The sequence below is a fragment of the Pieris rapae genome, chromosome 5, assembly GCF_905147795.1.
Source record: "Pieris rapae chromosome 5, ilPieRapa1.1, whole genome shotgun sequence".
Classification (NCBI taxonomy): Eukaryota; Metazoa; Arthropoda; class Insecta; order Lepidoptera; family Pieridae; genus Pieris; species Pieris rapae.
In genome coordinates, this window is record NC_059513.1 from 9,141,364 (window position 1) to 9,165,970 (window position 24,607).

At 32.9% G+C, this 24,607-nt stretch overlaps 2 protein-coding genes across 42 annotated transcripts in view; both read left to right on the forward strand.

The window, feature by feature from the left end:
* The first annotated feature begins 3,322 nt into the window (after window positions 1-3,322).
* On the forward strand, window positions 3,323-6,417 carry LOC111003580 (phosphomevalonate kinase). Of its 3 annotated transcripts, none has more exons than XM_045628460.1 (4): window positions 3,323-3,340; window positions 4,989-5,152; window positions 5,283-5,479; window positions 5,834-6,417. In XM_045628460.1, the coding sequence occupies exons 2-4, from the start codon at window positions 5,073-5,075 to the stop codon at window positions 6,112-6,114; spliced, it is 558 nt and encodes a 185-aa protein (XP_045484416.1). In that variant the 5' UTR covers window positions 3,323-3,340; window positions 4,989-5,072; the 3' UTR covers window positions 6,115-6,417. The 3 variants fall into 3 exon arrangements, with proteins under 3 accessions (XP_045484416.1, XP_045484415.1, XP_022129872.1); XM_045628459.1 differs by lacking the exon at window positions 3,323-3,340 and adding an exon at window positions 4,158-4,914; XM_022274180.2 differs by lacking the exon at window positions 3,323-3,340 and having other exon boundaries at window positions 4,933-5,152.
* Window positions 6,418-8,084: 1,667 nt separating this feature from the next.
* LOC111003527 (sodium channel protein para) overlaps window positions 8,085-24,607 on the forward strand; it is a 45,638-nt gene continuing 29,115 nt past the window's right edge. For 21 of the 39 annotated variants that reach the window (XM_045628143.1, XM_045628136.1, XM_045628144.1 and 18 more), the window contains exon 1: window positions 8,087-8,366. The gene's annotated coding sequence lies outside the window, so the exon portion shown is untranslated. Of the gene's footprint in view, window positions 8,367-24,607 lie in introns of all 39 variants that reach the window. The other 18 variants (XM_045628137.1, XM_045628141.1, XM_045628145.1 and 15 more) reach the window with 3 other exon arrangements.

Sequence of the window (24,607 nt, forward strand, 5' to 3'; positions counted from 1 at the left end):
TCAAGGGATGTTAGCGCTGATTTTTCTCATTTATGCCAACGGTTCATTCGATACAGAAATTGGGGAGGATTATTAAAGCAATTTTACTCTGCATCGTAATTACTATATCTGATTTGTCTAAAGTAACATTACGCAATTATGATTGGCTCGAACGGCGAAGGAAATTATCGTGAGGAAACTGGCTTGCCTTAGACTGGCTGGGTATCAAAAATTTTTTTTTATAGAACAGGCAAACGGGCAGGAGGCTAACCTGATGTTAAGTGATACCGCCGCCCATAGACACTCCCGATGCTAGAGGGCTCGCGAGTGCGTTGCCGGCCTTTTAAGAATTTGTACGCTCTTTTCTTGAAGGACCTTAAGGTCAAATAATTTATAAATCTGAGGCTCATACCTAAAAACGTAGCGCCACTATTTTTTTTTAAATAACGCTGATGATATAAATTTAAACGTCAGTCGCAATAAACTATAAACTACAATTAGGTAACGAATATAAGTCAAATTAACGTATAGCTATATTAATGTACATTTATTAATAAGACCGATCAATAACGTAAATCAAACGCCATAATCAGAAAACCGTACAAAATTTCATGATGTTTTTCGATTAATGGCTATTCAAATTAACATAAACTTACCAATACACCTACGTTATAAAAGATATTGCTTGTTATACGAAACTAAAACTACGAATTAATTATTCATATTATGTCCCTCTTAGTAGGCGCAAACTTTTTAGTAAACAACTTTTAACTATAGATAAGAACCCCTCAAACTATGAACCTAAAAACCTGTAAATCTAAGATCAAAGCGATGGATTAAGATCGCAATCCAACCCCATCGTTATTAAATGTTACAATTCCATAACAATAGACTATCGTACTTATTCAAGGAGGGCTTAATAAGCAAATCTACCTGTCTAAGCCAAGGATAAGTTGCCCTTTCGGTTCGCGTCACGTAACAAGGGGGGACTCCTAATATTTCCGCCCTTTGTCGACAAACGATCCCTTTATTGAATCAGGGATACCTATAATCATAAAGCTGCTTTTTGAATGACAATTTGTTTCGCGCTTTATTAGTGCGTTGCATTTTTATCCCCCTTAAATGTTATTATTACTTATTACGAGCTTTCCCTATGGTATGGTATACGTTTATTTATAGAATAGATTTTTGGTATTTTTGACACATATTAATTGTTACTTAGGGTAAATTTTGTAATGCAATACAGTATTCCTTGTTCGCATTAGTCTATACCATTAAATATTATAAAAATAACTCTGTCTTAAGATAACAAATGATATGATTAAACGTAGATATTAGATTTAAGTATAATTTAATACTAATTTGTACAATGAATGTAAGGTCGCTCATAGGCAACGGCCGTCAAGAGGAATTAGAACATGGTGTGCAAAACAAAAAGTGGTATATTCTTGGCCTCTCTGATATTAGAAAAGAGGGAACACACATTATTGAATACGAAGACTACATCTTTTTATACACCGAAAAGAAAGTGGAAGAAATGGTGTAGGATTTATGGTTAAAATGGTGTTGAAATCAAATATTGTAGATTTAGAGGTTCTCTGTCATACACAATTGTACTTGGAGATTTTAACGCACAAATAGGCCGAGCTACTCCAGATGGAAAGTTGGTTATGGGTTTATGGGGACACGGTAAGAGAAGCGAGCGATGCAAACGACTTATTGACTTTTGTTTAGAAAAACAAAAAAAATAGACTTTTTTTATTATTAAAAGACCCTATCATCATACCGTCGAAAATATAGATATAATTAATACCACCCACCCAACAGACAACCGTATGGTTCGGGCAACAGTGAAAATTTCAGCAAAAATTAAAAGTAGAAAACAATTTAAAGGCAGACAATCAGGACTGAACCCACTAGAACAAGAAACACTTAAGAATATTTTTTCGGTTCAACACACTGAAATATCTAAGAATATCCAAGAACAATATAATAATATTATACATCGAATTAAAACCAGTGTCGAAAAGATACCAACACTACCAGGGATAAAGAGGAATAACAATATTATAACTGAAAAAAATAAGAGATATGTTAAATGAATATGCCGCGCCTGGCCCGCGATAGACGCGAGTGGAACCGGAAGGAGGAGGCCTATGTCCAACAGTGGACAATCCAAAACTTAACTGAATGACGTTTTATCATCCCTAAATTTTAAAGTTTTTTGGAAATAAAGGCTATTATTATTATTATTATTATAATTTAATACATTCTACATAAGCAATTACAAAGCGACAGTCAAATAAAGGAAATCTAATTCCTAAAACCATTCGTTCCTTATGAAAGCACATATCGTATATAAAGAAGCTCACATTTCTTGAATAGCTTTGTTCAGCTGGTCAAACTCGGGAGCGAGCAAATAAAAAGCAAAATATTGCGAGAGCAAAATATTACGAGCATATAAAGTGCGGCTGCATGCACTTCTCGTATGAAAACCTCGTGCCTCAGCACAACAGTTGACTCGAACAGACATACACACGCACACCGCATATCTACACTCGGCTTACTACAATAACGGCAGGAGGCGAGCAGGGGTGAGGCGTCCGGGGAGCCGTGACGAGACTATGCAGTTTGCATCGCTCCTCCAACCTTCAGCAACTTGCGACCCTGTTCTTGGGAATCGTTTTAAATTCAACAGCCGCAGAACACTCCACGGACGACAATACACCCTATATCGAGCGTAATACGAACGAAATTATCGTTGACAACACTGTTTAAGTCATTTCGAAAACGACTATCTCAGGTACACACACAATATTTGAGACCCTAGAGCGTTGTTGGAAAGTTGAGAATCGTATGCGTGTTTTATTGTTGAAGCCGATCCGGGTGTGAGTGCGGAGGTGAGAAATACATTAGCGGTACCGTTTTCTATTGGTCGTTGCTTCTGTGTTGATATGAAGCAGTCCACGTGGACTGATCCCGAGTTGCTTGTCTCTTTTTTTTCTGCGAGTTGCGCACTATCCATCCCATTCTAATCTACAACGAAACGTGGAATGTCATGTCCGGAGTTGTTCTGAGAGTCGTGAGCGTGCATCGTGCCCCAACTATGTTCTTATGGAATAAAGAAACAGGGCTTATGCGATTAACCTTCGAATTCATATTGAATATCCTTCCGTTACAGTTCAATTTTCCATATCAACATGATTGTTTTACGTTTGTATTAACATAACATATTGATAAACATTTTTAAGTCAATTAAGGTTGTAAGCTAAAAGCAGTTGTTGCTACATTTAAATTACCGCCTGGCATTCACATAACGCAGTTTTTTCGTGTCGACACGATTTTATTATTTAATTTTATGGTAAGTATAGTTTATATATACTAAAATAGATATGAATATAAAATAAACAGGTTCCTTAAATTATGCTTTTGTTTATAATATTTCAAATATAAAAGTTTAGAAAATTTTGTAATTTGGTACAAAACTTTTACTTAATTCTACTAGGTTAGTCAATATTAACGTAGTTACTTGTTAATTTTATGAAGCCGATCTCGGTATTTAGTTCAGTATCCAATCACTACTATATGTACAACACTTACTTGATAATACGAAAGTAAGTTTACAAAAGGTACAATTTTTACCAAAAATCATTAAATAATTGTATTAACTACTAGAATTTATCACTTTAACCATCTCGAACACCTTCAAGTGTTCGAGATGGTTAAAGTGATAAAAAAAATATCGAAACCTAGATTTAAAAAAAATCTTAACCAAACCAAAATTATTTTCTTTAGGTAACGAGAGACATCTGTTGGTACATAACTTCTAGTCAGTTTAAGCTAGCGCTATCTAATGTAGTTCTTTGCAAACATGACAATCAAAATGTATCTAGATGGCGCGGCAAAATGTTATTACTCAGCTTCGTAATACACATTTGTCCGATTTCTCGTCATTTAAAAAAATACAGGTGTTTAATGAATTACTTTACTCTGACAAATATATTATATATATATTTATCTTATTTTGTATGTCTTGATTGTGTCGTCAAATTAAGACTTATTCTCTTAGTCACTGTTTGTTTGACAGTGACTAATGACTAGTGACAGTAAAATTTAATGTCTTAATACATATTATTAAATTATTCGTTGACAGAAGACAAAACTAGAGTCCGATAATCCAATACGATTAATCATTTATGGCCAGATAATATAAATAAAGTTTAAGGGCGGACCAATACTCAATACTACAGATATCTAATGTACTAATGGTAGTCACAACCCTCAACCTAGTCTAGTCAGTGTTTACAAAGTTATCCAAAAAGAAGGCCAATTTTATAGAATACTTAACATCTGACAGTTTTAGTTACATAGCGATGACGCGTTAAAATCATTGATTAAAGGGAATTACTTGAAATGGACATCAAAAATATACGAATCGAGTTCAAGTCTTATAAATATTATAATGATTTTTTGTGTGTGTGATGTATAGTGAAATACTCCCTCTCCAGTAATCATTGTGTTCGATTATTTTTGTGAACTTACGATTTTTGGATACATATCTACAAACCGAAGATAGAGTATATAACCATACCATAGTCCGTCTACGGCCTACGCTATAAACGAAAAACGGTTTACCGACGCAACAATGACTTTTACTCTTGTAATGACGTTTAGTAATCAGTTATATTTAGTGCAGAAATTGCTTATTATATTACGAACGGTTAATAAAGCATGAAACTAAATCGTAATTTTTTTATTTTTATATTTATATTTATAAAGATATAATCAGAAATGAAAAATGCACTCTTTCAGTTCGAACTCGAAATAAGAAACTATGACGCCGTTTCAGAGTTACAATTTACATAATAATAGTAATAATAATTGCTATGTACTAAAACTGTCAGATGTTAAGTATTCTTTAGATTTTGACGTAGTGTCAAGTGTTATCTACTATCTATTAAAAACTATTGTATTTACATTTTACATTTAAATTTTAACTTCAATTTTAGCGATTGAGGCTTGAGGATGTCTTTTTAAAAGACGGCGCAGTCTGAGTTCTGTTTGAATTGTGATAATAATATAATTTAAATAATATGAACCCGTCAGTTGTTTTACTATTCTCTGGTAAAAGAAAATGTGGTAAAGATTTTATTACTGACCATTTACAAGAGAAGTAAGTTATTTTAAATCTTTATAAATAATAATTTGATTATTTCATATGTATGTATACACATTATTTATGGCATACAAAAATATGTACACTTTCATTGTAATTTAAAACATAATTTCTTGTTATTTTTCAGATTAGGTGATAAATGTGAAATAATAAAGATTTCTTTACCAATCAAAAGTTACTGGGCGAAGGAAATGAATTTAAATTTGAATGAGCTACTGAGCAATGGTGCACTAAAGGAAAATTATAGACTTGAAATGATCAACTGGAGTGATAAGATGAGGGCAAAAGATTATGGCTGTTTTTGTAAAGTTGCTTGTCAAAACGGTATGTATTATAATTGTGAACTCAAAACAACATGTACTAAACATAAATAATATAAAATCTTAAGGAAATATATATAAATATGTATAAATAAACATGTAAAAAATAAAAGGTTGACAAGGCATAAGACAAACTAAGTTATAGAGTCTTTTTGTGGTCTTGCAAATTAAAATAATAAAATATATTTGTACTTGAATATTCACTCATTGGGTTATTTGAATTAAATTAAACATATTAGAGAAAATAAATAACTTACAACACTTGCCTGATTTCTGTACAAAATGCATAATTAAAAGTAAAATATGCATTATTTTGGAATATTATTATTAATTACATGTTTCTCTTATATTTTTTTAGCTAAAGGAAAACCAATATGGATAGTAAGTGATGTGAGACGTGGAACAGACATTCAGTGGTTTAAAGAAAACTATGGCAATAAAATCAAAACTATTAGGTTAATTGCTGATGAAGATACAAGAAAAGAAAGAGGCTACAAATTTAAAAGTGGGGTTGATGATGTGGCATCTGAATGTGGCTTAGATAATTATCGTGGTTGGGATTTAGTTATTGACAATGGCAGGGATAGAGATTTATTAGAAAAACAGTTAGAGAAAATAATATCATTAATTTCAGTATAGCTTTATTTATAGACATATATACTTATTCTATTTTATATTTTAAGGAAAACACATGGCATATATATATAACTTCTAAATTTTTAATATGGAGTGCTTTTTTTCTTAGATATCTATGGAATAATAGACTCTTACTTTCAACTTGCTATTTATTGCAGTATACATCCTACTTAAATTTTTTGTCATAATTTAATATTAGCTGCAATAGAATGGAAATGACATGTCAAGGATTGCATAACTAAATTGATTTCTTATTGTAGTAATTTAACTTAATTTATATAAACAATGAAACATCATACTTATGTTGAAAAAAATGACATACTTCAGTTGTGCATAAATAGACCAATAGACCAATAGATAAACAGAATTTAGTTAAGTATTTTATTAAATGAGCATAAAGATGCATCACATGATGTTATGTGATTCATGATTAGGTCTGATGTTGTAAAATCTCAAAATGTGTACCTGAAAATTTTCACCTCCGTCACTACGTAGGCTAAGCTTATTTTATATATCTAATTTATTCAGTATTATTATCTAACAATCTTTTGGTTTTGGCGGGTATTATTTAATAATTTATATTAGTCTATGAGACTGTTTTGCTACATGTTTTTAAAAAATATATACATAAAATTTTTCCTCATAGTTTTATTAAAAAATTTAAAATATTAGATTATTTTTAAAAAGATCTTCCGCGCCATTTATCTTAAATATAAGGTTATTTACTGGTTGTTACATATAAAGTATACATGTTATATGGCTCTTATTAGAGATATTAGTTTTTTCATTTTTAGATTAAAGACAAGAATTTACAGGAAGAATTACAAATGGAAAGGAAAAAAGAAAATCAAAGGAAGTAAATGACAATGATATGAATATTGTCTGACGACAGGTAGGTAGATAGGAACAGGACCTGCAGATAAACATCAAACATGAAAAATAGGTGGATGTCATAAAGTAGTTAAAGGGTAGATAAAAGGCATCAGTCGTTAGGTTAGAACTTAGCTAGACCACTCGAAGCTGGGAATCTTTAATATGTTTATTTTAGAGTGGGATATCGCCGGGGGCCTGTTTTTGGAAGCGTAGTTATACTGTAAAAACTAAAAAGCAAGTTTCGTGACAATTGTCATTTATTGTCCTCTTGCGTGTCCAAACCCGAACGGACTACAGATTCAAACGGCAGGCGGTGGACAAGTGTCAAATGATTAAATATTGAATGTTCTTACGGAACCATGAAATTTAATAGTTGGAATTTAAAGTTATAATTAGTATACAGGGAGTTTACAACTCCTACCTAAGTTCATCACTATATTTTAGTTTTAGGTTTTTGTTCAGTTTGCCGATATATTTTCGATAGCAAAATAGTGAGGTATTTTTTTAAATGTTTATTATTTATGTATTTAGGTATTTTTTAATAATAACTCATCTACGACATCTATATAAACGAGTAAAAGGATCTGAGAACTACACAATGTGAATGTGAAGGGCTACCGACAAACATACGAAAGTTGAGTACTGGGGTAGGGGACATAAATTCGGCGTTCAGAACTGCCTAAAGTTTAATTTATTCTATATTTTTGAAATTTGATGTTTTTCGTAATTGAGACAGTTTAAGAACTAGTAACTAAGTAATATGAATTGTATGTATGTGATGTTGATGGCGGCACAACCTATCATTTAGGGACTGATGTATGAAAATCCGCAACGGAGCAAGCGGCGCCAGCAGGCGGGGCGGGCGGAATCACACGATTGTTGCCAGATATCGCACTTGCGGATAGAGACGGTAGTATTACTCGCACACATGACCGCCGTCCATGATCTACATTTGAAGTATTCGTTTACTTGTGTGTGATTAGAGTTTCGCAGAAGCGCGCAGAGCGAGGTCGCCTACCTAAGGCCCGTCCTCGCATTTGTAGGTCTATGGGCGGAGGGTATCGATGCAGGTGCGCGCGCATGACCTGCGCCCCTCGCGTTCGATTTTCCCATCCGAGTAGCGGTGGCGGCGCGTTGCATAACTTCGCAGCGGCACTCCGCGCGCGACCTTACCCCGAGCGCCACCGCGAGCGCGACCACGCGCACACACGCGCAACGCGCTTCGTCGCGCCCTTTACGTAACGCGCGGCCGTCGCGCGCTATCCAAACTCGGCGTCGCAAACGGATAAGGTTTGGAGTGATAAGTGTGCTTCGTTTTGGCTTTCGTCGCTTCTGGCTTTATTTCGTAAGGAGCTGGAGCGTGGCGGGCCGGCGGTGGGCCGGTAGGTGTCGCAGTGCGTTGCCTTTGTCCCTCGCTGGTGGCGGCGTCGGTGGTGCTCGCGTGCTGAATAATTGACGCGGAGGCTGGCCCGTGGCCGCTATCGACCTCTGTCGCGTGACTCGCGCGTATTACCCGCGACTGAGGCAAGGACGCCGCGCTGGCTGCGGCAATACGCCAGCGGCAGGCGATCCGCCGCGGTAGACCCCACCGACACCGTCACCACTCTTTATTATCTATTCTATCGATTGCTATTGTAATTACTTACGTTTACGTCATTACAGATACCTTAATACCAAAGGTAAAGGTGAGATCCTCGCAGCTGGTTTGCTAATGATGTGTCAGCACTAAATCGATCCAACCTATGCCTTGCTTTGTATTGTATTTTATTATCGCTTGTTTTTATCTTTATGTAGAACTTATAAGCTCTTTCTTCTCGACTCTTTTTATTATTAGGTCATAAAACATATATGGAATGTTGGAAACCTATGTTTCATTTTATATTGAAGATTAAAGGAAAGCAATTTTCAATCAGTTTAAAATTAAATGATGAATTAGTACAAAGAAAGGCTTCCAACAATCCTCAGTATTGGTTTAAAGTTACGTAAAACTAGCAAAAATATCTGTAGTTGTATCTCATTACATAACCATTTAGAATATAGTTCGGTACTACTTCAATTCATGAAAAACCATGACATATGTAATACATTAATTAAAATCAAATTGGTTACGTAGAGTAAATTTTACTCTACAAAGTTTGACTAATGAGAACAGTTATTAAGAATTAATAATTATAACGTTTCATTAACAATCAACCCTTAACATATCATTTGTCACTTCTAAAATAAAACAAATGATGTGTTGAAATAATAATATGTAGTAGTAAATTTTTATTGGACATAAAGTTAATCTTTAATATATAAGTATATTATATATATATTTATTAAAAGCCGCGCTGATTTATAATTTGCTTCGATGTTGATCTCCTGGGTAAAGACCTCGTGTTTATTTTTATCTCGTGTTAATAGCTTTTCATCTAATACATTTTAGAATAAACTTATTTCTTAGCTCAATAGACATCAGAAAGTAAATTATACATATCATATTGTATCCCTATGTCTCTTAGATGGAGCAGATGTCATCCAAATTGATCCTCCTTTGCGCTTGATCTTGAACCTCGCGGTATAAGTTGCTTCAAGTCTTTTCAAATCTCTATGCCTTATCTGCCACTGTACGTTACCAGGTTTTCTCAGGCCACTTTTTTTTCCTTTTCTCAGGCCAGTAGATGCCTAGAATTGGGTTAAGACTGCTGTCGACCGAGGCTTGAGTTCGTGTCGGTGAGAGATGTCATAAAAATCAAAACCCAAAAATATCTTTATTCATATAGGTAAACATGTACCTACACTTATGAACGTCAAAAAAAACAAATTCAATTAATTGTAAATTTACATTTACAACCAGTTCGCAAGTCAAGGGCGTAGAGCGGGTAAGAAGAATTGGCAAGAAACTTTCCGCCACTCTTTGGCGGAAAGTTTCACTATCTGGATTAGGATCATTTAAGTATTCGTCACATTTATAAAAGGTTTTATTAATTAATTTACTTTTAACGAGGTATTTGAATTTATTTAGTGATAATTCTCTAATTTCGCTTGGGACTTTGTTGTAAAAACGAATACAATTTCCATATTCGGAGTGGTTTATCTTCTGGAGCCTGGTTGGTCGCACACTTAAATTAGTTCTATTACGCGTATTACATATTTCAATCATACAAGATGTTGGTTAATCTCCAATAAATTTCCCTGCATTTGTTGTGGTTTGTGCGATGCGTGGTCCCGTCGATAACAACCAGTAAAAGGAGCGGCGAGAAGAAACAGCCTTGTCGAATGCTCACCTGCACCTCAATATCGTCTTAAGATCCATCCTGAGTCACTCATCAAGAATAATTCCTAAAGGTGCCTTTAGTAGGTTTATCTATTATCGGGACACAAAAGTTGGAAAGCTATATTGCTTGAACTAAGTTTATCGAAAGCTTTTCCAAAGTCAACAAACGTAAGATACAACTTCCTTTGCCATTTTATTGCCTGTTCAAGGTTTGATGAGTATTGATTTCTATACACGAGCTAATAGAGAGGAAGCCAGCAGGTTATGTGAACCAATTGCTACACTGGCTTACGCTAACTTTTCTTGTGCACAGTAATAGGTCTCTCTTCCTTTACTCTGAACCTCGCAGGTCTCTTCTTTCTTTTGTTTTATCCAAGAATAAGCTATGTGCGGTTAAAAAAGTTTTTACTCATGTATATAAAAAAAATAGAATTGACAGTAATTGTGGTATTGTCATCCGAGTCGGAAAGAACGCAGTTAGTGGCATGTAAATGTAAGTAGCTACTAATGCCACTTTTCCTCTGTTCTATGAATATTTACGTCTTGCTCTCTCGTTATGCAAATACTGAATATTTATTCAGGTCCACGACCTCTTACATACAGCAGATCTCTTAATAGTATGTCATTTAAGACAATCGAATATATTGGCTTTATTTATCCAGTATACATGTATGTAGTATTGAAAGAATACTTTTATGATCGTATAAAAAAATACTTAAGAAACTAGGCCCAAAGTTGGTAAATATCTCAGCCTACATTGGAAGGTTCCATTATAATCCATTGAAAGAAAGATGTAGACGCAGGTTAAGATGCCGCTTGGCTAGTTAATGTTCGTTCACTCTTATTAAAAATCGCCATAAATGCACCATAGTATAATAATATCTTGCTTTCGGAACTTCTTTAGTTACTTGAGATTTTCATTAAAAGTCATAGAAAAGTATGATTATACTAGCTTGATAATACATATTATTATTGTAAACATGACTAGGCAGAACACAGTAACTTCCATGAAGAGAGAAACTATTGTAGATGTGGATGAGAGAAACTATTATTACGACAAATTCGTTTTATTCCAATGCATGTTTTCTTAGTGTCTTGAACTAAATTGTATTAAATTATCAAATTAAATTATATAAATATACTGTATATTTATATAATTTAATTTTCAGAGTAATTTAGTAAGGAATGTGAACCATAATATTAAATTGTCTACAACATAGACTCAATATTGTATATCGGTCTGGATATTACGTAAAATCAATACAATATATTCACATGTCATATAAATGTACGAAATCGCATTTTATATTTAGAATTACGCAGTGCACTTGCCCATTCAGTGTCTTCTACAGCAGTATAACATGTAATATTTCATATACCAGAATGCCATTTTACTGCTAGGTCGGAGCATAAATGTCGCTATATATAAAGTTGAACTGGCATGAAGTGTGGTACTTGGCTCGCCTTGACGAGTCGAGCAAAGCTTTGAAACGCTAAGGTGAATAAGAGGGCGGGTTTTCTGTCAGCTGATAATATTCAGATCGTCTTTGTCGAAAATCAATCGAAGAGGTTCTTAGGTTTAGAAAGGTAGCTTTAGTCTCTGCTTTTGAATAGCTGATATTTGTCTTTGGTTTTTAATAGATGTTTTTGGCGCTAGTTCGACATTGATCGCTACGAGATGTGCTACGGCGTAGACAGAGGCGGTTAGTTTGAAGATGATTATAATACGTATGGATTAAATAGTTAAATAAATCAAATATGTCGTACCCATATAAAAGTTACGATTTAACCTTTTAGAAGATAATCCTATATAAATATTACGGTTTGTATATTTTGCAGGGATTTTTATGTGTATCAACATGCGCTCGTATTGTAGTTGACAGTTTATTTAAGTATTTTACCCACATCTAAAAGCTGTCCAGGCCTCTATGTCCCTTTTCCTGCCATTTATATTTGCAAACAAATTTCAATAAGTAGCGGAATGTTCTAAATTTAGTTAGGCTAACATTCGTGAGTTTTGTGAAAATCACTTTGACAATAGTGCATACATTCGTAGCATGATAAATTGATTTATAATACGTTCACGTTTTTATACTTTGTTGACCCAGATTGATTTCTTGACAAATTCCTTTATACATGGAATACAGACTAACCGGAGACGACTGTTATTTCTAAATTTTTCGTCAGTTTTAGTGCTGTAATAGTTCCTTAACTAACTTGTATATTTGTTCCGACCGTGTCATTATGTCATAAATCGTAAAATGTATTATTACTATTGGTTTACGTTCATTAAATTAAAGGTAATGAACGATTAAATGTGTGATTTTTTTTACTTAAAAGGCAAAACGCTTTAAACACTTAACATATGTAAGAGATGTGTCTAATGGCGTAATATATATAATTATATATATTACAATCGTCGTCGATTAAAATATAATTTAATCGACAGGATTTGAAAATAGAGCCTAACCACATATATTATATTTTAATTTTTTTATTTTTAGGAGTTTTCTCTGAAATAAATAGGTTTAACTTATTTAGACCATTTCACCGCTAACATGCCTGTAAAAGTTATAACTGTAATTAACATTTGTGCTTTCCCGATTCAACCGAAAACTGCGCTGTTATTCATAAATTAACTTCGTGACTATATAAACTCAGGGTGGCAACAATCCTGAATCACATTTATTTTTAGGTAAGTAGCTGAACCCTCTGTACCTGTCACACGACGTCACATTGTGGGTCTAAGGTATGGTTTCCTTAGTATGCTATTGAGTCTATGTTGTGCACCGTGTCGTTGTTTGCCTCGAAAAACCATAGTGTACATCTTCAGCTCGAATGTCACAGAAGACATAACTTAGGGTCCTTCAAGAAAAGAGCGTACCAATTCTTAAAAGACCGGCAACGCACTCGCGAGCCCTCTGGCATTGAGAGTGTCCATGGGCGGCGGTATCACTTAACATCAGGTGAGCTTCCTGCCTGTTTGCCCCCTGTTCAATAAAAAAAAAAAGGACGCTTCACTTTGCATGTTTTATTACAAATATTCGTACGCATAAAGTACACTTACAAGAATTAAGGTCAAATATTGAATGCTTTTCGTGGAATAAGCCGTGGCGTGTTTACAGGACAATTATAGAACTTTTAGCATTAAGTTTAGTTTTTTTTAATATAGTTGCAAATAACGACTGTCACGCAACATTCAAGTGGTTTACCAGTGTTAGCCTATCTTTTGACCTTGCTTTTCTTTTCCTTCTTCTTTAGGGCCTTTGGTAATAATTATTTGCAGTATTCATTAAAACGTTATTGTGCCGCATTCGTTCAATGGTCGCAGCAAAAACTAAATAAAGGGTAGGTACATACTATACAGTCCGAGTAATGTCCCCCCCCCCAAACAACATGGTTTAAATAACAATAAGAACCTGGTTATTATGTATTATATCTAGATGATTATGGAAACGATAAAATAAACATATACTTTCTTGTATTGTTAACGTAAGCTTTTTTGTGTTTTAATTCATTCGCGTTACAAAAAAATATATAAATAAACCAAAATAAAGCTTTTCAACCATATAAGAACTGAAGATGCCAACACTATATAAGCATTAAATGTAATCCCTTTACGTATGGATAATCCCTTGGTGCTAGTTATAATACTTTTAAACCACGCGACGTGATCATAATAAATGAAGAGGAAGAAACAATTGATATAATACAATCGGTGGATAATTGATAGTTAGAAGTCTTAATTTTCATTTCTACATTTACTCTGCGGCGAAGATACGCCTATATAATATGTTTTTTGTTAGTTAATTTTCAAATTAACTTTTTCCATACAATCATTTATCGATACCACCGCGGAACTTACATAAATAATGAATCTGATAAGAAATCTTAATAACCTAGAAAAGAGTAAGTTTATGAGTTAGATACTTAATTATGCCGTATAAACTGTCACATCGAGTTAATTACATGTAAATTTTATTTGCTTCATTTTCTTCCATACTCATAAATAATTAAAATAATTTGAAAGAACGTATAATCTCGTTCCCAGGCAAAGAAATTACCTATTACGTATAATACGCAACTATTCGAACTAAGATAACCGAAATCAGAGAAGATACTCCTGACATACTTATGATATGAAAAAAGATATATTTTTATTTTCACAAACAAACAATTTCTAAAACAAAAAGATCGGGGAGCTAGAATAGCGGAGAGTTTTTTGCCAATTCGTTTCGTTCTACGCCGTGGTCTTGATATTTGGTAGTAAAAATAAATAACAATGGCCGAATAATTCTATGAATTTTTTTTAATTATTTCAAATGGATGACATGGCTAGGCCCGTTAGTCCTCAGTAGAAAGTAAAAACGACCCTGAACGTCTCCGCAATGCGGGTGTGGTGCTAGTACCCGAAATGTTTATTTAGGTATTGCTTTCTGCCGAGTATCAGAGCAAGAAAGAAGTCCCACGTATCAAACGAATGTCGCTAATACTGATACGCAACTCCCACAGATAAAATAGCACGTTGACTATGCAGAGGTCATTACAAAGACGGATATTTTACATATCACGTTTATTGCCTCACAAAAACAACGATGATATTAGTGTTAGTTACATTTGTAGCTCAAGAACAGCTACATCATTTTTTATGATTTTATGTTGCTTCGTAATGGGATAATTTTACAATAAAATGCATTAATAAAAAACAATTACTATTAAAAACATCAGTTTAGCCCTGATTAACAAATTGTATAATAAAACGCAACAACAGCTCATATAATGTTGTCTATATTTTTTTAAACATTGCATAACGTTGCAATTGATGTTGACCGGCGGATATCTTTGATTTCTTTTGTTATTATTATCTTAATAAAAATGTAAAGTCAATTAAATTGATGTCATCCATTTGCTACAATTATAATGGTAGGACTTAGAGTCAGCATTTAGCGCTGGCTATAACGTAGTACAATTTGACGGGAGTGAAAATCCGCGCTACTGAATGACTGACTGTCTCAACTCTGAATCTTATCCTAACAATATGCTTCTTTCAAATTTCCAATCATAATATATACCATACAGACTCGTCAGTATGTGTTATTACAGCTACTTATACTTTACCAAATACATAATGCTATTAAAATAACTAAGAAAGACAAGATAAGCTGTATTCTCATCGCTAAGTTGACAAGCCTCTCTATAATGCTTAAGCATCGTAAAATATGTGTCAGTAACTCGAGAGAGCTTCTGCATTTTTCTAACTTTATCTTAAACCGAAGTATTCAAGACGTAAGTAAAACCAAAGCTTCCTTATTTATAATCATATGTTTCTGTAGTTAGTAATTACACGATATGCTATTTATTTTTACGTTATCTTGATAAGTGGTATCATAACATCATTAGTATTCAACTAGTCAACTATGTTGTTTACATCTTCTAATAATAGATTACTTTAAATTGAAAACTAAAATACTATGTGCTTTTGCGATAACGGTTTTGCGCCAGTTTTAAATTTATTGCTTCCCTTTCATTATTCATTACCTGACTCAATAAAATATTTTTACAACAGAATTTAAACTTGGATTACAGTTGGATATCTGAGCGATATTGTTAATCAATATTATAAGACAAATTCAAACACCAAATATAAGACCTTGTAGCAGAACATTCTAAATGCTCGCAGCGTTTACTCGTAGTAATACGCTGCGTCAGTCAGGCTTCTGTGGCTCAGACAGGTTGCTCAAATCTACTATATTATGTTTCTTATAACGGAGTTTCAATTGGGTTTATGGTAGGTTTAGGCTATGTGTAGCCATCCCACTAGCATTATGGTGTCTACGATTTCGTAGCGTGGGAAGGAAATTTTTCTTTATGATTATATTATTCCGAAATTTCAGTCAATAAGTTTTTTTTAACAGTCGCTAATAAATCATGTTATTAGTAGCCCGTAGGCTATTTAGTTTAGAATAATAACCAAAAGCTTAAATAGAAATAATTTAACCCTTTTAGGTAGTAACTACAAAAACATTGTTCTTTGTTTAATGTAGGTCAGTATGTCGAATGAGTTATTCGACAATTAAAATAATGGATTCATACTCAGGGGTATGTAAAAGCAAAAGCGAAAGCTTAAAACCGAGTTATTCTCTATCACCTTGTCAAGACTAGATTTTTTCAAAAGTTTCTTTGTATCTAATATCAGACATTACATATGTATATAATTTTTTTTAAATTGTTCTTTAAACTCGCTAAATAAAATAACGTAATTAAAAAATATATATATAATGCTTCTACGCCAACTACGGCTGGCTGCCTTCATGATAAATGTGTCTTCTGTTTTTACAGTACACTAAAAATAAAAACATGCAGAAATTTGTCCACTTTATCACTGGTTTTGGCGGCTTTTCTGAGAAAGTAAAGTCATAATATGTATTGAGATCAAAGGCTGGTCGAGTACATGCTCAGACGGCTACCAAAGGGTGCATAATTAAAGAATGCAGATTCCGTAAATTCCGCTGTTTTTCCGATCGGAACATTGCGGTGAAGAAACTAGGTCAACCATATGGGCAGGTGTACACAGGGAATTGTGATTAGTATCTCCTTCGATATCACATGTATTGTGTGACACCGATGAGTTTCAATGAGCCTTTGATGGCTTTAGGTCAGTGAGTGCATTGGCAGAATTGAATATTGTTGGATTTCATTTCTCTATCTGTATTTATTAGGTATTTAACATTAGGACACGACCCACTGAAGGCTTCTTCTAAAATCATCTACTTGTCTCTCATCTTTGCTATTTTGCAATCTTACCCCGCTATCTCTTTTGTTTCATCTTCCCAGGTTTTTCGGTGGGAGTCCTCTCCTCTTTTCCCACTGGGCAACTCCAAGTCAGGATCTTATTGACCCATCTATCATTCAAAATTCGCGAATTGGTTGAAAATGAAAACATTTTGTGTTAATATGTATTTTGATTGAGGCCCTATACCATCACGTTATGTCCAAATATATACTGATAGAGCACAGGTAGTACGATATAATTCTCTCATTTTTAAGATTTTAATGCTAATTATTCGAAGTGATTATACAGATTATACAAACTCTCATTCACGTTAGCGCCGAACGCTTGTCAAAAACTACCAAACGGGGTTCTTTTCATACATTATTCATAAGTTATAATTAATGTTGAAAATTGGCTGTAAGGTGATTAATTTTCATGTCTATAAAATTAGGCACGTAAACTTGTACATGTTTCATTCCGTGTGAATTTTATAAACACTCAAATTATACTTTTTGTTATTTTCGTGATTTAGCTATAATTCTATTACTACTAATATTATGTACATAAACAAATTACTTATATGTTTTGTAAGTAATTGTGATTATTACTCTTATATTTCACTAATAAAGCAAGGACGTAAAAGTAGTCCATCGGGCTGGGTAATTAATAATATAAAATCTTATGGGAATATTAGGTAAACAACAATCTGCGTCCCCCTTGTAAAATATTAATGGAAGGTCATCTTACCCTGGCCTGGCCATCGTGACCTCGTAAGATAGCTCTGAAAGCGAATTTTGTTTTTACGACCCTGACATTTTGTTTTTGACTGATATTGAGTATTATTAAAACTTATAAATGATGTTATGGAACTAAATAAAGGGTTTGTTTCTGCTGAAATAGTTTTACATTACATTTATAATTACATAGTAATATCTCTTATTTATTAATATTCCCTGTCATAAAAAACATGATATTATTATTCTTAAACCTAAATCAATTTAATTATATTTTCTTCACCAAAGTACTTTTTCGTCTCTTTCTATTATATTGCGTAGATGCTGTGAGGAAAAGATGACACTCTAATAAACAGTATAAGTATGATTGAGGTATAAAGTTTGTCTTTTTATATAATTTATTGTATTTGCCAGTTTGTTATAGTTACAGGTTTCAAAATCGAATTTAGATACACACAAATTAAAATATTGATATAAGCTAAACATAAAATTATATTTTGGAAATTGTAAGGGCCCAAATAAGGTCTACGTAGTCACATGATTCAAACGTTACTTAGCTATAGACATCCTAAAAAAACATTTATAATTCTCGCATTTCTAATTATTTATATTTAATGCAAGGTGAAATAAGATTATATAGTTAACAGAAAAATATTTGTCATTTAAGCAAGCAATACTAATTTAATTGGTTAATTTGATATTAAGATAACAATTATTGTCGAACGAATTGTAATATTGACGAATCAGGGAAGTTGTAACTTGAATATATCTTGAAATAAGATTCTAATTACATTTTTGTAAAGCTTAGTAGATCTAACCTTTGGTTATCATTAAGATACACTAACACAGTTTGTTTTTAAATCCATTTAAAATTTATTTTTTTACAGTAGTTAATATTTCTATGTACAGCTAAGTTTCTTCTTGTGTTGGCATTACTTTATTTGTTATTATTTTAAACTGATCTAGAACAATATATGTTATAAGAGCAATTTAGAACACTATCAATAGAGCGTATAACTTTTGTCATTTGACCCCCGTCAATCGAAAATCCAGCAAAAATGTTTATCGCTCTGACCTTTCCGGAAAAGGGTACTTTATCACTACTTTCCCGGCATTTATGAAGTACCCATTATTACAAAATATGGCTATAAATTTAGTAATTAATTCATGAATTAAAGGCATTATTTCAACAAAATACTTACCGTAATGACAGTATTGATTATGTAAAATTTGTTCAAAAATCTGCCAGTTTTGTGTTTGTCTTTAAAAAACAATGAATCAGTCACGCTACAACTTTTTAACATATTTATGTACCTGTTTTACGATCATTTCTCAATGTAGGCAAGTAGTCAGACACAGGTGACTGATCATCACTTTATAAGTTTAAGGCAAGCCGGTTTCCTCACGATGTTTTCCTTCACCGTTCGAGCGAATATAAAATGAGCATATATAAAGTCAATTGGTACATGGGCGGGGATAAAAAATACAATCTCAGGGATGAGAGTCGCACGCTAAAGGCCACCATTGTTCTGTGTTTTAAACATTAATATAAATATAATTTAACTTGGTACCATGGTACGTGTACACTGGGCATGTACATAGGAAATCATCTTGCCTATAAAACTAAGAAAGCCTGAGTGATCATTGAATGTACAGCCTTGGCTCGTACAGTACGTAAATACAATTTTATATCAAAGTAGAACTCGTTAGTCATTAAAACTAAATCAGTCTAATTCCTCTTTTTTAACACTCACTCCTCTTTCTGACAAATTAAGTTTACACAGTAAATAAAGGTAATAGAGATAAAACACTGCGTTTATACAAATTTATTTTTTTATCTAAAATGGTATTTTACGATTATATCCGGAATTAATATAAATGCTACTTTTAAAATTATAGTTAAAAATATGTGGGTATAGAAAGATTTCATTTTTAATTAATTTAATACAATTTTCAATAGTGAATTAATGTAGATAATCCGTATATGAGTAGGCGATAAATCCACTTCAAACAGAATTGACTAGAAATTATATAATCAGCTTACATAACAACAGACTAACACCGCAGTGAAGTAAAATAATTAGACTACATATTCTCTCTGCCTAGCAAAGTAATTTAATTCTATGTTTCCGATTTTTAGTTTACGAATCTCTGCGAAAGAACAATTATTTTGGACTAAATACAGATTTAATTCTGTGTAGGATTTACTTGTCTCATTGCTTGATGTTGAACACAATGCTAAATGTGTATTAAATGCAAGCCTAAATGTGTATTAAATGCTGCATGATGATAATTATTTAATAGTTCATTTGAAAATATAAAAATAATGTTGTTTTAAGTATCTAAACCCATCCTGGATTTCAATCCCTTGGTAATAGGATCTAAATAGGGGTGGAAATTACGTTTAAAAGGGTAAATGAAGGTAAAATCGTTTGTAAGATATCAGTTTCAAAGCCTGAAGGTTATTTTTGCCACAAGCTGTAATCCATATCTACTGTTGTCTCTGATTAAATTCATGTAAAAAAAATGTTACCAGAGTAATCGACTTAAGATATTATTCGTCATTGGGTTTTTATAACCAGCTGTTTATTCGCGATACATATTAAATAGGGGTTTACGGGTAACCAAACGACGAACACGTGCACGTGCACGAACTTGAATGACATTCAAAATCTGTAAGCATCTGGAATAAGCACGAAATTTAAATCGCCCCAAAGTTAAATTGTAGACATGTAAGTAAACAAAAATAGTATTAATAAAACAGTACATGTTTTTAAATTATGTTTAAATACTTTCAATAGTTACAGAATCTTGCGATTAAAATGAAGTACTTGTAAAATTAGGGCATTATACCTGTCTTTGTATTGTCTCAAGACGACCAAGACTCAAGAAGAAGTGATTAAGGTGAAGCACTCTTTTGTCGTATCAGATGTTACAAAGGTTATGTCCGTAACAATATGAACTTGGAAAGCTCTAAGCTCTGTTGGAAATTTAATATGACTGTATCTTCTTTTCAATAGAATATAATCGCGAAACAAGGTTAAGAGGGCTATTGGTTGAATTCCTAAACTGAACCAGCGTTTGCCCATAATTGACACTCATGGAAATCATTAATGATTATTTAATCACATGACACATACGCAAAACACCCAGGCGCCTACATCGTAGAAACATTTTGGAAGAGTGTTTTACAGTTGTTTAAATAGCGTGTATTATTGTGATTTTGAAAATTGCTATAATGTAAAACAGAGATTTCTTTTATCTGGGTGTTACGCACCTAATAATAATAATACTGAATACTGAAATACAAAAATGTTAATACTGCGTAATATTAACTAGCCGCAGTGATTTTCACAACCCGTGGGTTATTTTAAGTTTAGGTATTTTCAGCGAGCGTATATTCAAAATACGTTGTACTAAATTACCATTCCCTTAATTCGTCTACTAAAGATACTATCAATGGAGTAAATTTCATATCGATTGGGTGAAGGGGTCAGAAAAGGCTGTAGTGTTGACCGGGTCGTAGCAATCGATCGCTTTGCCAGCCTGTGCGATCGCATGGATGCCTTGTGGTTACGTTCTAGTTACAGACATCAAATGCCAACCGCTTTTGTGTACGAACGTCAAACTTGAAACTAGACCCCCAATGAGTTTCCAACACATACATATATGTTTAATACTGCAAGGGCTCTATAAAAAAATCTAAATGCTTTCACATATTTTTCATTGCTCAGACAATGGGATTGTAAAACCTAAGTATCTATCGCATTGTATTATAATTTTAAAACTATTTTAATTTTTCTTCTTGCGTTCACCTAGTAATTATCAGTTAATATCATTAGCTAAACGATGTAGCCGTAAGTCAAGATGATCAAAAAGTTTCCTTTAGAAAGATAAAACAACAGTTTTGAAAATAAAGTGTGATCCAAGCAGAGTTACTAGATATTTCACTATGAGAAGACTCTTTGTTGGATTTGAATAACGAAGTTATTAACGAGTTCAAAAAGTAATCCTTACCTCGGCCTAATTGCTATATAAAACATAATCAACTAAAATAAACTGAATCAATTTCGCCTTTACAACTAAGGATCAAGCGTTAAATTAATGAATTCCCTTTCATTAGATAGAACAAAACATTTCAGAAAAGCTTTTATACCATTGTCTGCGTACTAATTATAGAATTGCGGGTTTTTAGTACCTGCAGATAACGTTTAAAAACTAAATTGGCACAAGGTTTTAATAAAGTATTTTTCATAGCCGTCAATGGATCGACCGTGCTCAAGTAGCGACGGCAATTTCGTATTCAGCCTAGATTTAAGTTGAGTCATAAAATATTTTGGCAACGACCGAATGTTATGTGTAAGCTTTTGATAAATTGAAGAATATTTGAAATATTACAGTTATATTTCGATAATATATTGCTACGTTCTTAATGACTAAATTAGTTTTTTTTCCTGTAGATATAGCTCTAATAACACATATTTTTCTTTGTCAGTAAGGCAGTCGCTGTCATAGGTATTGGTATTGCCATGGGTATAAGGGGTAAACAAATTATTATCTGAAGTCATCGATAAATATACTAGTATCTAGAAAATACGGGTGTAGGCTTAAATAAATGTATTTTGTTACCTGTGTATGAGTAATATAAGTTTTTAAGATACCTGGCAATTAGAACCGTTCGATAATTAAAACTTTAACATTACAATGAATAATGCAAGGTACAAAAATAAATATATTTTTATTAGATGTTGGTAGATAGTATTATTTATTGCACGCACCAAGTAATTAATGAAAATAAATAATGTCAGTCTGTCATTTCAAAATGGCGACGTTAGTATCAATTTGAGCGACCGGCGAAGAAATGTGTTATATCACTTATCACTTACATGTGACATTGCAAATCAATAAACCTAGAAAAACTTAATTTTACTTTTTATAGCAGTATATTTATGAGTTTAAAACTTTTAAAACAATAGGTTGCCGAAATAAAAAGACTTAAAAAAGACCTCGCATTTTTAGAAAAATTACAGTAAGTATAAGACTTTAGAGGTGTTTAAAATCAAGAGATGATCTTGGGAAATTTTTTACATTCTTTTGTGAACTAAATGCCACTTGTAAGTAGAGGCCGTGAGAGGCTTTCCGCTGCATATTGAAAGATTTTATCGTTGTTATTCTTTGAGACGAACATATGAACCTCCATAATCATACTTCTATTAATTCCTAGTTCTCTTTTGAGTTTCTGTGTGACATATACATACATAGCTAATTTATTAATTTTCAATAGGTATAATTGCGATATAAAACCGTACCTTATGTATAGGAGATAAGATAACCGAGCTACTGAGCTAGGGCAGGTAAGATTTTTACGTTATTATTGAGGAAGTCATGCAGATACGACTTCTGTGTGTCAAAAACAGTTCTTATAATATTTATTTATTTATTTATTAATCCTTTATTGCCTTATACAAAAACACACATAACAAAAAAAAAAAAAAAAAAAAAAAAAAAAAAAAAAAAAAAAAATAAAAAATAAAAAAAAAAAATAAAAAATAAAAAAAACAGTAACAAAAGATATAAGGCAAAGGGCGGCCTTATCGCTTACAAGCGATTTCTTCCAGGCAACCCTAATGAGAAACACAACGTTAAAGAAAAACCATCAGAGGGTAGAGTACAAAAAAAATCAATTAACAAAAGCAACAAAAAAACAAAAAAACTAAAAACTTAAACTTAGAACATGCGTTACTATAACTAATTGAATATAATAAAACAAAATCAAAGAAAAAATAGCAATAATAATAAATAAAAATAATTATAGACAAAAATTTAAAAGCAAATAAAAAGGTTAACCTATAAAAATAAATATATATAAGCAGAACTAATTACGAGGTAGAAAGAAAATGATCAAAAAGAAGCTTTTTAAATACATTTAAAGATTGCGCTCGTCTAATATCGATTGGTAGGGAATTCCATAGCAGGATACTCTGCACAGTAAAGGAGGAGTGATAGAATTCAGTTTTATGCGTAGGAGTTTCAAGAATTAGGTTGTCTAAGGAACGTAAGTCAAAACTGCCGCCGGAGAGGAAAATAAAATTTTGCTTTAAGTAACTAGGGGTTTTGGGATTAAAAAGAATATTAAAGAGAAGTTGTAAAATGCGCATCTTACGCCGCAATCGAATGGGTAGCCAATTGAGCTTTCTTCGGAACTCCGAAATATGGTCAAATTTACGGAGTCCAAAAATGAATCTGATGCAAACATTTTGTAAGCGCTCTAACTTATCAAGCTGCAACTCAGTTAAATCAGGATAACATACATCAGCATAATCAAGAATAGAAAGTAAAAGAGAGTGAGCAAGAGAAATTTTAGTTGAGATAGGCAAAAAATTGCGTAACCTATTAAGTGCGTGGGAAGAAGAAAAAATCCTCCTGCTCAGTTCATTTATTTGGGGCTGCCAAGACAGGGTTTTATCCAAAGTAATGCCCAAATTCCTAACAGTGGAGCAAAACGGAACAACCGTACTATCTATAGTAATCTGGGGTAAAGTTGACCAATTTATTCTCATTATATACGATGCACTTCCGATGATAATAGACTGGCTCTTATAAGGGTTTATCTGAAGACCATACGATTTACTCCATTTCACAACTTTGTCTAAATCAAAGTTTGCCGTCAGAATAGCAGCCGGCAATTCATCAAAAGTAGACTGGTTGTAAATTAATAATAATAATAATAATAAAGCCCATTTAATTTCCAATAATGACAAAACATTATTTTATTTATCTTGTTGTATATCCTTTATCTTAGCTAAATTCAGTACCGTCGATCGGAACTCCTTCGCGGGTAAAGGCCTCCTCCAGCTT